General features: G+C 37.1%; 1 protein-coding gene across 5 annotated transcripts in view; it reads left to right on the top strand.

The window, feature by feature from the left end:
• The window catches only part of PRRC1 (proline rich coiled-coil 1), a 33,162-nt gene extending 18,513 nt beyond the window's left edge, over window positions 1-14,649 (top strand). For all 5 annotated transcript variants that reach the window (XM_075526796.1, XM_075526799.1, XM_075526798.1 and 2 more), the window contains exons 6-9: window positions 4,150-4,313; window positions 5,682-5,785; window positions 8,397-8,499; window positions 13,084-14,649. In XM_075526796.1, coding sequence (XP_075382911.1) covers window positions 4,150-4,313; window positions 5,682-5,785; window positions 8,397-8,499; window positions 13,084-13,293 — 581 coding nt within the window. In that variant the 3' untranslated portion in view covers window positions 13,294-14,649. The remainder of the gene's footprint in view (window positions 1-4,149; window positions 4,314-5,681; window positions 5,786-8,396; window positions 8,500-13,083) is intronic.
• Window positions 14,650-15,264: the final 615 nt, after the last annotated feature.

The raw sequence follows: 15,264 nt of genomic DNA, 5'->3' as shown, positions 1-15,264 counted from the left end.
AGAAACTGTTAAAATGTTTTTGCAGTTTGTTTTTCTGAGCTGTTTTTCAGCTGGACCTATTCTGTGATCCAGCTAACCACGTTGCTGCACTATTGTACTAATCCAGTGGACAATATGTGGAATAAAAGGGGAAGATGACCTAATTATTGAGTAGCAGTTAATTGTCTTACATTTACTGGAAAATAGCCCAGCAGCTGACTAGTGAGGAGATAGTGGGATATGAAATCAGTGAGAAAGTGTCATGGTTTAATCCCAGCCAGCCACTAAGCCCCACACAGCTGCTCCTCACTCCCACCCCAGTGGGATGGGAGAGAGAATCGGAAGAGTGAAAGTGAGAAAACTCATGGGTTGAGATAAAGACAGTTTAACAGGTAAAGCAAAAGCTGTGTACACAAGCAAAGCAAAACAAGGAATTAATTCACTCCTTCCCATCAGCAGGCAGGTGTTCAGCCATCTCCAGGAAAGCAGGACTCCATCATGTGTAACAGTTACTTGGGAAGACAAACACCATCACTCCAAACACCCCCCTCTTCCTCCTTCTTCCCCTAGCTTTCTATGTTGAGCTTGATGTCATACGGTGTGGGATATCCCTTTTGTCAGTTGGGGTCAGCTGTCCCAGCCGTGCCCCCTCCCAGCTTCTTGTGCACCCCCAGCCCACTCGCTGGTGGGGTAGGGTGAGAAGCAGAAAAGGCCCTGACTCTGTGTAAGTATGGCTCAGCAATAACGAAAACATCTCTGTATTATCAACACTGTTTTCAGCACAAATCGAAAACATAGCCCCATACTAGATACTATGAAGAAATTTAACTCTATCCCAGCCAAAACCAGCACAGAAGGCCAGCCAGCAACTGAGAAAGTATTTGAGAGGAGTAGTGGGATGCAATGCAAAGCTACAGTAAATGTTGGTTATGCACAATTTGGCAAACTGTATTTAAGGTTTCTATTGCAGTCATGATCGTCCCTTTTTAAAATAGGATCTGTCAGTATCCAATGACAGTTTGGATAGTTTGACACAGTATTCGTTGGACAGAACAACATTACCTAGAGGAGAAAGTAATTCTAATAAAATGCTTTGCTTGTAAGATTTAGTTAGAGTAAGCAATTCTAGAGTAAAGTAGGGTAGTTATCTCAAAGTTCTCTAAAGTCATGTTGGAAGGGAAGGCATCTGTATACATCTTGGCCATTAATATATTGCATTTTTTTTGTAGTTGCAGGTTGTGGAAATAGGCCAGAGATTTGTAAACTTAGTATTTACTTCCTTCTAGAAATGTTTTCTGGGATCAACAGAAGCCACATCCTCAACAAGTGGCCCCGCTTCTCTCTGCTCCTTCTCCACTGCTGCAATTCCAAACAAATTTCAGATTCTCATGCCAAAGCTTGAAATTACCAAAACTTCTGGATGAGGTCGTTGAAATTTTTTTGTGTGTGTGTGAGCAAGTAGTATTTCTGTAATCTGTTTCTTGAAAAGAGCTGAACTGTTTTCATTGGGACATTGTGAAGGTGTCATCTGAAGCAAGAACCTGGAATGAAAAATTTCTGTCTGCACAGGAAATGGTCACCTTATAAGCATAAACGTCAATGCTTTTATAACAAGAGATAACAGAGAATGTTAAATTATATGTGGAACTGTCATTTCAGTTTATAATACACAAGGTACAGTGAAATTTCATGTTCAAGTGTCAGAGCGTAACTTAATGTGACAGTTCTGTCTCTGAATTTATGGGGTATATCTAATTCTATATTTTAGGCTTTAATATTTCCATATTACCATAGTGTGTTGACAGATCTTGTCACAAATTGTTTCTTTTAATGCATGTAATATCTTTGTTTCCCTTCTGTGGTATCTGTGATGAACAAAGATATGCTTTTGTTATGATCCAATGATCCTTAATACAAAAGAACATAATCTGTGTTCTGCTGTTGCAATACACAAACATGGGGCACAGTTACCATTCTTAAGTTACTATGTAGTAATTTACTAGCTACATTATGGGTTAGTTGCATTAAAAACTCTAACAGTTTTTTCTAAGCCTGGGCACTCAAACAAGGTTAACTTCAGCAAAAGCCCGCAGTCAATTTTAAGCACTTGTTTACTTATATTAACTTGATTTCTATCAGGAACGAATCAATGAAAAAAGATACTCTTGATAATTTTTTAGTCCTGTTGTTACCCAGTGTTTAAAACAATTGCCCAAAGTTCAGTGATGTGTACACCCAATTCCATTCAGTAAAGCAATTGATAAATAAAAAGTTAAAAAATAGCCTAAAGAACAAATAGAATGTTTTACTACTGTCCTGGCATATCTCTGGCAATTCTTCATAAAAAGATGATGTTTCCTGTAACTGAGGTCTGCTAAGTAATATGAACCAAAGAATAAATTGTTCTTTTCTTTAACATTTAAGCTTCAGGCTTATCATTATCAATGGAGGAATTTTTCTTATATCAGGATAAATACTGCAGACTTTCTCAGCATGTCTAATTACGTGTAGTGTTAGTGTTTAGAAGCAAAACCACTGGGCTCTGTTCTTTTTTCTTCTAAGAGGTAGCTTAACATGTTTTTGTACAGTCAGTGGGCCTGGGAAATGACAGGTTAAAAGGCTGTTTCTTCACTAGTTTGCTATTGTTGTCATGAGAAATGCCCTGCTGGGTCACAGAATTACAAAGTGGTGTAGGTTGGAAGGGACCTCTGGAGGTCATCTTGTCCAACCACCCTCCTTCAGCAGGGCCACCTAAAGCCAGTTGCCCAGGACTGCCCCAAGGCAGCTTTTGAATATCTCCAAGGATGGAGACTCCACTACCTCTCTGGGCAACCTGTGCCAGTGCTCAGTCACCCTCACAGTAAAAAAGTTTTTCCAGATGTTCATATGGAGCCTCCTGTGTTTCCATTTGTGCCCATTGCCTCTGGTCCTGTCATTGGGCACCACTGGAAAGAACCTGGCTCCATGCTCTTTGCAGCCTCCCTTCAGGTATTTGTATACATCAATAGGATCCCCTCAGCCTTTTCTTCTCCAGGCTGAACATTCCCAGCTCTGTCAGTCTTTCCTCATAGAAGAGATACTCCAGTCCAGTGGTTCATCTAGCTCAATATTCTGTCTTCAGCAGAAGCAACAGGAGATGCTGTATGGTAACTGACAGTAGATCTGGTGACTTCTGTAGTCCTTTCTCCTTGTACTCCTCCATCATCCATGGATGACAAGAGGCATTTCCATACCTATTATTTTTAGTGCCTGCTTGTGGACATGTTATTCATTAATTTGTCCTTTACACTTGCTGATGCAATTTACTTAGGCAGCTTTCTCTGTCATATTCTATGTTTGAAAAAAGTTTAAGCTGTTCTTAAGAAAGCTTGTCACAGCAGGGACAAGTTTCATGAGATGTTTTTGCATAAATTGAGTTTGACAATAAAAATGATCCAGCTGTGATAAAGACAGATGTGAGGTATAATTGAGCTTATTCATCTTTTGTAGTAGTTTTAGATTTCTTTTAATTCATGAACTGTTTAGTTTTCTTCTAAAAATGCTTAGTGAAAACTCATCCTTCTTTATGGAGATACCGCCATATGGAAATAATTCAGAAATACTTACAACTTTTTGGTTCCATAGATATTTAATATCTAAAAACAGGATAAAGCTGCAGGGAGGCAGGCAGGCAATAAAATGACACTGAAATTCACAGTCCAAGGACAACTAGAAAGTAATGTGAGCCTTTCTTTTAAAGCTTATGTAATTTGACAGCTGTTCACTGGATTTTATGAACTGCATCTGTGTTCTTGGTTCCTTTCATAAGGAGGGGTTTGTGTGTCACACCAATGTTCCTTACCACTTCCCAGAACACAAAAACATCCTTAGAAATGGGTGTCTTGAGTTATTCTCCTAAATCCATGAATTGTCATCTTAAATGAGTGGTATGCTTTTTTCCAGGTGCTGAACAACCATCAGTTCCTGTTGCCTTTCATCCATGAATCACTTAGCTATTCATCTAACTTTTACTTCCTAACTTAAGTTACTTCTGCTTCATGAAAGAACTTCTGTACATTGCATGAGAAAGAGAAGACCAACTGAAGCATACTTCTAAGATGTAGAATGTATTTGAATTAGCTTATAATGGGAGTGAGGAAAAATATGTGTGTATATATATGTATTTTACAGAAACTGGGGGAGAACTGGACATAGTGGTTACTTCTAATAAAGAGGTAAAAGTTGCAGCAATTCGAGATGCTTTTCAAGAAGTCTTTGGAATGGCTGTTGTTACTGGAGAGGCTGCACAGTCTAACATCGCACCCCAGCCTGTGGGCTATGCTGCAGGTTTAAAAGTAAGTTGATATATAACAATACTGAAGTATCTCAATGCAAAGAGAGAGTGTGGAAACATTCACCCAGAAGAATCTGATTGTCCATAAAGGGAAGGTCAATTTGTGGGATAGGTAAACATTTCCTGCCTTTTCTTTTTTTTAATTGCCATCTGGATCATTAGATCAGTTTAAAGCTGCTTGTTGAAATAGTTTTTGGGTTTTTTTGCAAACACATTCACAGCAAATGAAGAATATTTATGTCAGTTTTCTTATACTGTCATTGATTGCCATCACATCTCGCATACATTGTGATACTACTGTAGTTTCAAAGTATATCAGGCATTTCTTCTTAGTCTATTACTAGCACACCATGTAGGGAATGTTAGAAATTAAGAGACTCTTTGAGACTGAGTTGTCTCACCACTAATTCTGTAGATCAAAGATAGTTTGATCAACATTTGTCAGGGATCTTCCTGAATAGATCTATGTTATGTTTAAAAAGTAAGAATTCACTGTGCAGCCTTGCAAACAGCTGCGCTGGCCCAGAGGAAGTGTTAGCAAAGGTTGTTTCACCAGATTTTAAAAATGTACACGTTTGTCAGATGTATCTAGGTGCAACCACCTCCTTGGCCAATAACTAAAAACCCTGAAACCAACTATTTAGTAGTCTGTTTCTTAAACGTAAGCAAATAATTTACTCATTAAAGAGGAAATATTTTCTCCTAACTGCTGTGGCAGTGTTCACAGCTGAGTAAAGCCTATCCTCATAGCAATATATTAGCGGATACAATTTTATCTTGAGGTAAAGGAGGATAATGTATATGTTCCTTTACCTGTTTAGCTACTGCAGTGTAGTAGTAGTAGTAGTATTTCTATTACAACTTTAGAGCGATAACAGGTTTGTAGCAAATTATTCCTACATCTTAGTTGGATAGGTACCACAGCAAAGAGACTCTCTCCCGTAGTCTTACAAAGTTGGTCCAAAGCTCTTAAAGGATCTAAACCTGACAAATCTTAAGCTGCAAAAATGTCTGTGCGAGTAACAGAAATATATGCTGATGCTTTAACTAATAGTGAAGTTTGGCACAGTTACAGGTTAGGAATTCTTTGCATGCTAATCTAGGTCTTTTTCATGGAAAAATAGCAAACTAAAAATATTTATTTAGTTTTATCATAGTTTTTGTTACTGTTTGGGATGCCATTATGGCTTTTCATGAGTTTTGGTTTTTGTTTTCTAACATTGAAATAAGAGTAATTTTTCAAAATCTCTCATATTTTCTGTTTAACCTGAAAAGTATGTTCTAGAGTTCTTTTTGCATTCATCTGCAGGCATTGTAGTGTATTGTGATTCAAAGAGAATGTTGTCTAACAGCTTATGTTACCATTTAGGGAGCCCAAGAAAGGATAGACAGCTTGCGTCGGACAGGAGTAATACATGAAAAACAGCCTGCTGTATCAGTAGAAAACTTCATTGAGGAATTGCTTCCTGACAAGTGAGAACTTTAAATATATTCTGGGGGGGTGGGATGGAAAGGGGAATATTCTTTGTTGACTCAAAGGGGCCTGTAAAGAGTTGCTGGCAGTATCACTCTAAGCAGAAGAAAGGACAGTGTCCTCAGTATTGCTTTGGCAGACTTGATTTTTATGGTTATGTTTAGCTTCTTGTCCAGACGTCTTGAGACTTTGATATACAAAATCCTTGTCAGGTTTTTCAAGATTTGTACTATGAAAACACAATGAAGTTATACTGAACTGACAAAATTAAGGAGCTGTAAAAGTTGGAATTTGGCTAGTAGTTTGCTCACCCTTGTATGCGCACTCTCTTCTCTCTCTCTGAAATTGTATTCAGTTCAGAAAGAATATTGGGAGATGCTGTGGCATTTATAGTAATATGATTTTATCAAAGAATATATTACCCATTTTCCTTTCACTGAGAATGTACTTACTACTTTTAATTTGCACTGCACAGACATAACAATGGTGTTTTCAAATACATTATTACTTGATTTTGTAACATCCTTTTTGACAGACAGTTCTTGAAGTAGCTTTATAATTAATTTCCAAAACATTAAGGACAATATCGTGTTTTTTGTAATGCAAACTTAAATAGTTTTTTTCTGATACCTGCATTTTTGTTCACGTGATAGGGTTTGATTTATTTTTTTTGATACGTACTCTGCTCTCGTTCCGTTTTTAAAGGTACATTTAGTATCCTTAGTGGAAGATGGATGGTGAATTTTCTGAAGTAAATAGACTTAGGAAGTGTTTCGATTTTTGTTTAGTATTTATTTCCATCTAGTCTGATTTAGATGTTTTATCATATTTCCACAAAGGAGTAATTATGACAATGAGATTTCTGTTTCAAAATAATTGCTGTTTTCGTCCTTTGAATTTACTCATTCCTAAATCTGAAAATGTTGCTTAAAGTACTTGACATGAAAGAGCTCACTCAGGACCTTCAGTGTTACTGAAAGGAATGCTAGCTCTTCTGTCCACACATTACAGGTCCCAAGAACGTCTTGCTCTTCAATATTAGTTACAGTAGAAACAAAGAATAACTTATGCATGCTTTATTTTTTATTCAGTAGGCAACATGGAAAGCTTCCTTGCATGGTGTAACAAAAAACATTTGAACTACTTTTGGCCCTTGTTTTTTTTCTGCAATGAAATGATAGGTCATGGTGCTAGTAATTGATTAATTATTATTCTGAAGGGAGCATTGTGGTGTTACAGTTCTAATACGGGGGATGCAGTCAGTGTTTTGCTGATATTGTTTACCATATTTATGCATGCCTGAAGGAGTGGAGTTTCCAAGTAACCACCCACCAATACTAAGAGCTCTGCACCTAACACTTGACAGATCAGTCACTGCTCACAGCTAAACTTCTCAGTTGTCCATCAGATGGCTTAAGGACAATACTTTCCCTTCCAATTGCATGTCCTGAATACTATTTTGCAGAAAAGGTTGCAGACTCTTTACGTGTATTTTACCCTTTAGACTGTAACTCCTTCATTAATTGGGAGCAAGTTATCTTTAACTGTGAAGCTTTCTCGGCAGTCTTTCATAGTTGCAAGTGAGGTAGTCCTCTGTCACAGAGCATTCCAGCGCTCTGGTCCCTGCTACAAAGATGATGCAAGTGAAGTCCTTCTTCCTGTCTTGCTCCACTGAACTCTTAACATGAAGCTTATGTGGCCCAGCCAGTCATTTCTTAAAATAGGAGTCTTGCATTTCTTTTTATAACAACATCCTTGCTTTCCACACTTTAAAGAATAAAATACAATTTATATGTAGACTTGTATATAATATATATGAAACAACAACTACAATAATATTTTCCTTTTTAAATCTTTTATGATTCTTGGCCTTGATTTTGTGTTTGTGCTTTCCCTGGAGTATGTTTCCTCCTGTGGCAACTCAACTGTAAAACTGTTAAAGGAATTGAATACAGTGAGGTAGTGATGATGCACTGCCCTTGGTTTTATTTGGATCATGTCAGTGTTGATAGGGAGAAATGATTTAATGTTTTTGCAAGCTACATAGGGAGCTGTTTTGGGTACTGCTTCAGTAGCCTTGACTGTGTCTGCTACAGCAGGCACCATCTTTTCTGAAAGATGCAGAAGTGTTTCTCTGAATAAATCATTTAAAGGATTGTTATAGGATTAGACATACCAAAAAATCTTCTGAATATAGAACATGAATGATAGATTTTTATTTTTTTTCAATTGTTAGGGAAGGTTATCTTAATGAGAAACCTTCTTTCAAAGATTGAGTGAACACTGTAGCATAATAAATATGGCCAAAAGAATGTATCTGCACACGTGCCAACCCCACCGTCTTTCTTTGTTTCTTTGATCTGTAAGTTTCGGGTATTTTATATATTTTTATGTATTTTACGTGAATACACATGCAGTATAATTTTATATATATAAAAACTGATATATGCAAATTTTACTTGAAAAATACTAGAACACTTGACGAAACTCTATTACATTATTACTACATTTGTAGTAGAGTTTGTAAAATGGTCACAATTCAACTGCTAACATGTTGTTTTTCAACTGAGTGATACTCAGTGCTCTAAAGTAACTTGCATGTCATTGCAGGTGGTTTGACATTGGATGTCTGATTATTGAGGATCCAATTCACGGAATTCATCTGGAGGCTTTTACCCAAGCAACACCAGTGCCTTTGCAGTACATTCAGCAGGTGAGTTTTCATTTCGTACCAATGTTGGATTAACAGTTGAGACATAAGACTTAAGTTTTAATTTCATTTATGATGCCAGTTCTTTCTGACAGTTGCTCCACTTGAATGTTTTAATATATGAAATGAGGATAAAAACTATTTTTGAATCATGTTTATGTATTACCTAAAAATCTTTAGGCATTTGTGGCAAAGCAATTGTTGATCAAGAGTCTTATTCTGCAATACATGGCACTTGGAAGCACTAGTTTTACTTTTCTATTAATGAAGAAGAAATTAACCAAGAGGAAATATTAACCAAGAAGAAATTAACCACAAAGAAGTACTCCCTCAAAAAGGAAATATAACTTTAATCATTGAAATATTGTCATCAGTCTGGTTCAGTCACTCAAAATTAATTAACCCTCATGAATCTTTACATAGATAAAATAAAAATACTTACTCTTCGGAAGGAGGTCTTTGCAGTTTAAGTAATGCACTAAGCAACTGCACCAAGAAAGTGCAGTAAGCGCTCTTATCCATCCAAATGCTCGGTTTTCTTTCCTTAACTTAGTTCACGTATGTATTGGAGTTTCATCTAATGCCAACAAAACTGTGTGTGAAGTGTCTGTGTGCATACATGTACATGTGAGCAATACAGTGAAGTAGCTTACGCTTCATTTAGGCACAAGTTTATAAATTGAGTTCTTACCACTCAATTTTTAATAAAGCTTATAAAGTCTCGGTATTTATATTGTTAATTACCAGCAAACAGACAGCATACTGTACTGATTAGTATTCCGAAAACTCATTCCTAATAAATAAATAAAGGATACCCCTTCTTCAGATCTGTGCTTGGACTTAATTCCACCATGAACATATAAACTCTCACCTACAAGGCAAGACTGGTCTCCTCTTCTGACTGTGCTATTCTGACAAGGATGTAGAATTTCTGAAATGGAAAGATTTAAATCTTGGAAGTATCATGTTTCATCCTATTGAAAATAATGCAGTACTGTGCAGTTCTTAAATATCACCAATAGAAGTTTTTCATGAGATTGTTTACATTTCTTTGGGCACGCACTGGGAATTACTCCAAACTCTAGTCACTGCATGTTGCCTGACAGCAGATATGAGTCATACCTTAGTTAACTCTGGGCTGAAAATTCGTTTTAAATAAATGTTTCTCTGAAGAATTTCAAAACAAAACTGTTTGGGATTTGATCCTCAGGGGGTTGTTTTGAGAAAACAAATAGTAACTGTTTCATTTGTGGGATAGCTTTTAGTTCTTATTTTTCAGAGTTCTTACAACTATGAAAAGCTGATGAGTGGCAAAAGGAGAAATATTGCTCTGTCTCTCTGTGGTTTTCCAGAATGCTTTTCAAAAAGAGTGGAGAAAGACATGAAGCTACAGGAAAAAAATATTAATTAGGCAGATACAACTTCATTGACTAGATGATCTTTAAAGGTCCCTTCCAACCCAAACCATTCTATGATGCCATGAAAATAGGCACAGCAATGTGAAGTTACTACTTAAATAATTGTCACATTCTCTCTGTGGAGCACTGATATGAACTAAACTATTTTTTTAAACATAAAGCACAATAGGTATCTTTTAATTTTTGTTTCACAGACTATTCTCTATTTTGTCATTTAAAAGCTATAGTTAATAGCTTAACTTTTTTAGTATTTTTTTTCCTCTTAGGTAAACATACTTTGTAACTTTGAAAAGTAGTGTTTACCTTGTAATAGCAGAAAACATTTTAACTTTTATGCAACCCATTTAGTGTATAGCTTGGTGTGTAGTACAGATTCAGTGGAACTGTAAGCCTTTAAACTTGAATTAGATTGAATTCTACTGTCCTATTTAAAGAAAACTGTTCTTGTAGATACATCAACAGCAAAACATAGCTTTGTTTCATACGTTCAGAGTTAAATTTTTTCCTGGTCTTGCTATTATGTATTTCAGTTAACTTATGCATAATGTGTGGTGGTGAATCACTGGGCTCTTGATTGTGTCTGTGCACCGGTTGTTACCTTTGTTCCCATTATGTCTCTTGTAGAATCAGAGTGGGTTTCTCTCAGGGGTGTGCAAGAAACATACATTTGTATAAATCCAGTCCAATATCTTTAAGCAAAATCTAAAATACGACAGGAAAAAAACCAGCAATGGTACAGTTGTATTTCAGACTAAGAACAGAGAAGAAATACATGTTGGACAGGCAATGTTATTTGCTATTCACAGGACAAAAGATTTAATAGAGGCAACATTAAAAGTAATTATGTTCCTTGAAATTCTTGCTAGCTATGTGTTTTATTGTTCTGTGTAATGGAAATAGTGGTAAAACTGTCTATATAGAATAGATACTTTTTTGTTAATGTCTTTACCAATGGCTTAGAGTTTTCTGAGCCCATAGTATAAGACTCACAGCTGTTCATAACTAAATATTGCTTGATTTGAGGAGGTAAAAGGTGGATTTGATGGCTTGTTTTGAGAACCTTTTTCTGTTAAGAGACCAGGTGTCATCTTGTTTTTGCTGGGCCAGAAATTGCAACCATGATGGGAAACTACTGCAAGTTTTTTTTATTTTATTTTATTTGAAGTTTACTGATTTTTAGCAGTAAAAATACCAAATAATTAATTTATGAAGTTATGTGCAATTGTGGATCATAATGGAGATATTATAATCAGATATTCAGTCCCTACTTGCAGCTAGATGCACTCTTATTTACTTCTTACTGCCAATATGTTCTGACTAATAAGGAAAATTTTGTGTTCCTTTGCTTAAGAAATTTGCCTTTTACATACCTCTTGGTAATAACAAGTTATTTCGATATTGGAGCAGACTGCTTATTTTAACAAACTTATATATGCTGTTATTGTTGCAAGACAGGAGTTTTAGGAAGGCCAGCATACACTAATGAACTTTAAGCTGCTGTACATGCACTGGAAACAGACTAACTCGAATATTTGTCAAAATAAAATCTGTATGAAGAATTGGGCCCAATGTGCAATGCTATGAAGAACTGAGTAGTACTAAGAACAGTCTTACTGAGGCTAAAAGTCTTCTATCCTTCATTGTATGCGACAGTGGCCAGACATGGTTGCCTAGGATGAGCATCAGACCAGATAAATGCAGTGATGCTTCCCCCACTGTTTCCCTTCTGCTTCCAACTTCAGGGAATTATATTATTTATAGAGTCGAACAATCATAGAATATTTTTGGTAGGAAGGGACCTTTAAAGGTCATCTAGTCCAACGCCCCTGCGATGAGCAGGGACATCTTTAACTAGATCAGGTTGCTCAGAGCCCCATCCAACCTGACCTTGAATGTTTCCAGGGGTGGGGCATCTACCACCTCCCTGGGCAACCTGTTCCAGTGTTTCACCACCCTCATCATAAAAAATGTCTTCCTTATAGCTAGTCTGAGTCTATCCTCTTTTAGTTTAAAACCATTACCCCTTGTCCTATCGCAACAGGCCCTGCTAAAAAGTTTGTCCTCATCTTTCTTATAAGCCCCCTTTAAGTTTTGAAAGGCCACAATAAGGTCTCCCTGCAGCCTTCTCTTCTCCAGGCTGAATAACCTCAATTCCCTCAGCCTGTCCTCGTAGGAGAGGTGCTCCACCCCTCTCATCATTTACGTGGCCCTCCTCTGGACCCGCTCCAACAGCTCCCTGTCCTTCTTGTGCTGAGGGCTCCAGAGCTGGACGCAGTACTCCAGGTGAGGTCTCACCAGAGCAGCGTGGAGGGGCAGAATCACCTCCCTCAACCTGCTGGCCACGCTTCTTTTCATGCAGCCCAGGATACGGTTGGCTTTCTGGACTGTGAGTGCACGCTGTCAGCTCATGTTGAGCTCTTCATCCACCAGTACCCCCGAGTCCTTCTCCACAGGGCTGCTCTCAATCACATCATCCCCCGTTCTGTATTGATACTGAAGGTTGCCCTGACCCAGGTGCAGGACCCTGCACTTGGTCTTGTCGAACCTCATGAGGTTCACACAGGTCCACTTCTCCAGCTTCTCCAGGCCCCTCTGGATGGCATCCTGTCCCTCAGGTGTGTCAGCTGCACCACTCAGCTTGGTGTCATCTGCAAACTTGCTGAGGGTGCACTCGATCCCACCGTCTAATGTAATGTAATCCCTCTGATCTCATGCAAATAGCTCAGTCCTCCATTTCTGTGACATTCAGCTTTCTTCTTGTATTTGGCTACTTGCCTGCTTCAGAGGGATATTTTAACTGTTTTTAAAAACTTTGGAAGGTAAGAGTCGTTGTATAAATATGTATCTTTATTGATTCCATCTGTTAGCTACTTTAAAAGATAAAACTACTTCCTGGTAATGGCAGAATGTCTTTACTCTCTTAAGCATCTTATTTTAGTTTTATACTGTTCGCATGTCATTTCTATCATCATATATAGAAATCCAAAATGTATAATTGGCTAGGCAAATTATGGGGCAGTCTGAAATTTGGATTCCAATACCCTTTAATTTGCTATGTGGTCCTCTTGATATAAGAATGATTACTTACAAAAGTTGGTAATGGTGAAGATAGAAACAAAACTACTTATTTCAAACTCTTTCAATAATCACTTCTCAAAATGTTACACAGGCTAAGAGTCTCACTCCTCAGGACTACAGTCTGAGATGGTCAGGCCTGTTGGTGACCGTGGGCGAAGTGCTTGAGAAGAGCATACTGAACGTCAACAGGACTGATTGGCACATGGTGTTCACTGGCATGTCCCGTCGACAGATGATCTACAGTGCAGCTAAGGCTCTAGCAGGAATGTACAAACAACACTTACCACCCAGGACCGATTGAAAGAAGGCTGATCCGTGACACTAAGGAATACTGGTTTTGATTCTAGAATTGAAGTGAAAGCTACATATTCTAATTCTCAGTGGATACAAGATACACAGATTTGTAATCTTAACTGTAAACTGTATTTTACTTTTTAAGAAGTGAAGGTAATTTCCAGTAGTGGAAATGGGCAATTGCAATTTTTAACTACTATATGATTTCCAATATGATTCATGAAACAGGAAATCAGAACAAACATATATTTATAACTGGGACAAATAGCATTACAGTTTGTAAAGTTGAATGTGCTATTATTTGACACCTTACTAGGCATTTGCTGAGATATTATAGTTAGTATACTTTTTTAAAGAAGGGGATCATTGTTTAGCTATTTCTATTATTTTAGTAATATAAACATGTTGACAGCATAACATGTATGTTATATATGCATTTCAGTCCAGAAAGACTACTTCTGTATTAGATGTTTTCTTAGGACCTGTGCTTAGGTGGTACTTAACACCTCATAGGTTTGGTGTCTATATGTAAGTTCTCAGGAGTCATGTTGAGTAGTTTTTACAACACATAACAGTGAGCTGCTGAAGAAGAGCACAAATCCATGCCCTATTAGTTGAAGTCATTGCTAAATAATTTTGAAATCTTATTTTCCATGCTGCATCTTTTTTCTTTTTATGTTAACAATAATGAAATTCATGTCCAATTAAAACACTAGACAAATTTCAAGTTGCTTCGGTGGGTACCACAGGTACCCACTGATCAGGTACCACATACACATGAAATTATCTCAGCAGTTTCAACAACATAATTTACTCCAACACTTACAAACTTCATATTTCATATGGGATTATGTAATTTCTTCTATCAAGTTATGGTTGTCAGCAATTTGATATGGAAAATGGTGAGATGTGTATCGCTTGCTTTGCTATCCTGGGTTTTTTAAACATTTTTAAGTCTTAAATACCTTCTTGATGTCATGAGCTCACTGCTTCTCATATAAATCTTCAGTGGTGTCTGATTTTTTTCATGGCTATAAATGTCCTCTATCCATGCTTACACAATCTTAAATCTTTATTTAGAAATACGGAAGTAATTGTGAAGAAAATATTTTGGTAATAATACTTTTTTTAAGAAACGAAGAATAAACAAATACTTTTTGTTTGCCTTAAGCAGTTTTTCAGCTTATTGCTCTGCCTTTACCTTTCTTAGATGCTTTCAAAGGACATTTTTATATACAATATACTGTTAAGCTAGCTCATATTTGTACCCAGTGAAAGCCTGTCTATTTCCAAGTAATATATTTTGCCTTAATTGGCTTACTCTGTAAATTAGTTGAATAAATGTTTTTCCTAGAGGATTGTATCTATTTTAAAGGTTTATTTTTTAAGATAGCTGATGAACATCTGTTTATTGAAATTATATTTACATGGTGAAGTTACAAATTTGGCACATACTTCAATGCCTATCTTGTCTGAAAAAAACCCAAAACGAACAGAACCTGACTCTTGAGGTCTCCTGTTGGGAGCACTTCTTTGTATCATAAACTAAAAGGATGATACAGGGACTCCTGCTTGTCATTGTTCAGTAAAGGCGTCTTTGCTTTTATTGTAATGTCAGTTTACAGTGTCTAATATGTTGAATGCTGCCCTTTTATCCCCTGCTTACAGCATCCTCCATGATGCAAAGGAAGAGGACATGAAATCACCAGTAGGTTTATGTGCCCTGGCATGAGTTAAAATTAAAACTGAAGAGGAATTTCCATTTTCTTTTTCCTGGCCCTGGCCTTCACTGTTTTTCAGAGGTCGTAAAGAGTGGAGGCAGAAGGCAGCTTCTTATTTTGCAGCACCTTGTTCATTGTGGTGACATTGGCCCAGCATTCCAGCTATCTTATGAGGCTGCTAATGTGGCATACTCCAAGGCACCCTAGCCTGCCTTAGAGAATTTTTAAGTCTCTATTCTCCTGTAAAAGTTTGCTTT

The sequence above is a fragment of the Mycteria americana genome, chromosome Z, assembly GCF_035582795.1.
Source record: "Mycteria americana isolate JAX WOST 10 ecotype Jacksonville Zoo and Gardens chromosome Z, USCA_MyAme_1.0, whole genome shotgun sequence".
NCBI lineage: Eukaryota > Metazoa > Chordata > Aves > Ciconiiformes > Ciconiidae > Mycteria > Mycteria americana.
This window is presented reverse-complemented; position numbering and strand designations above follow the sequence as displayed.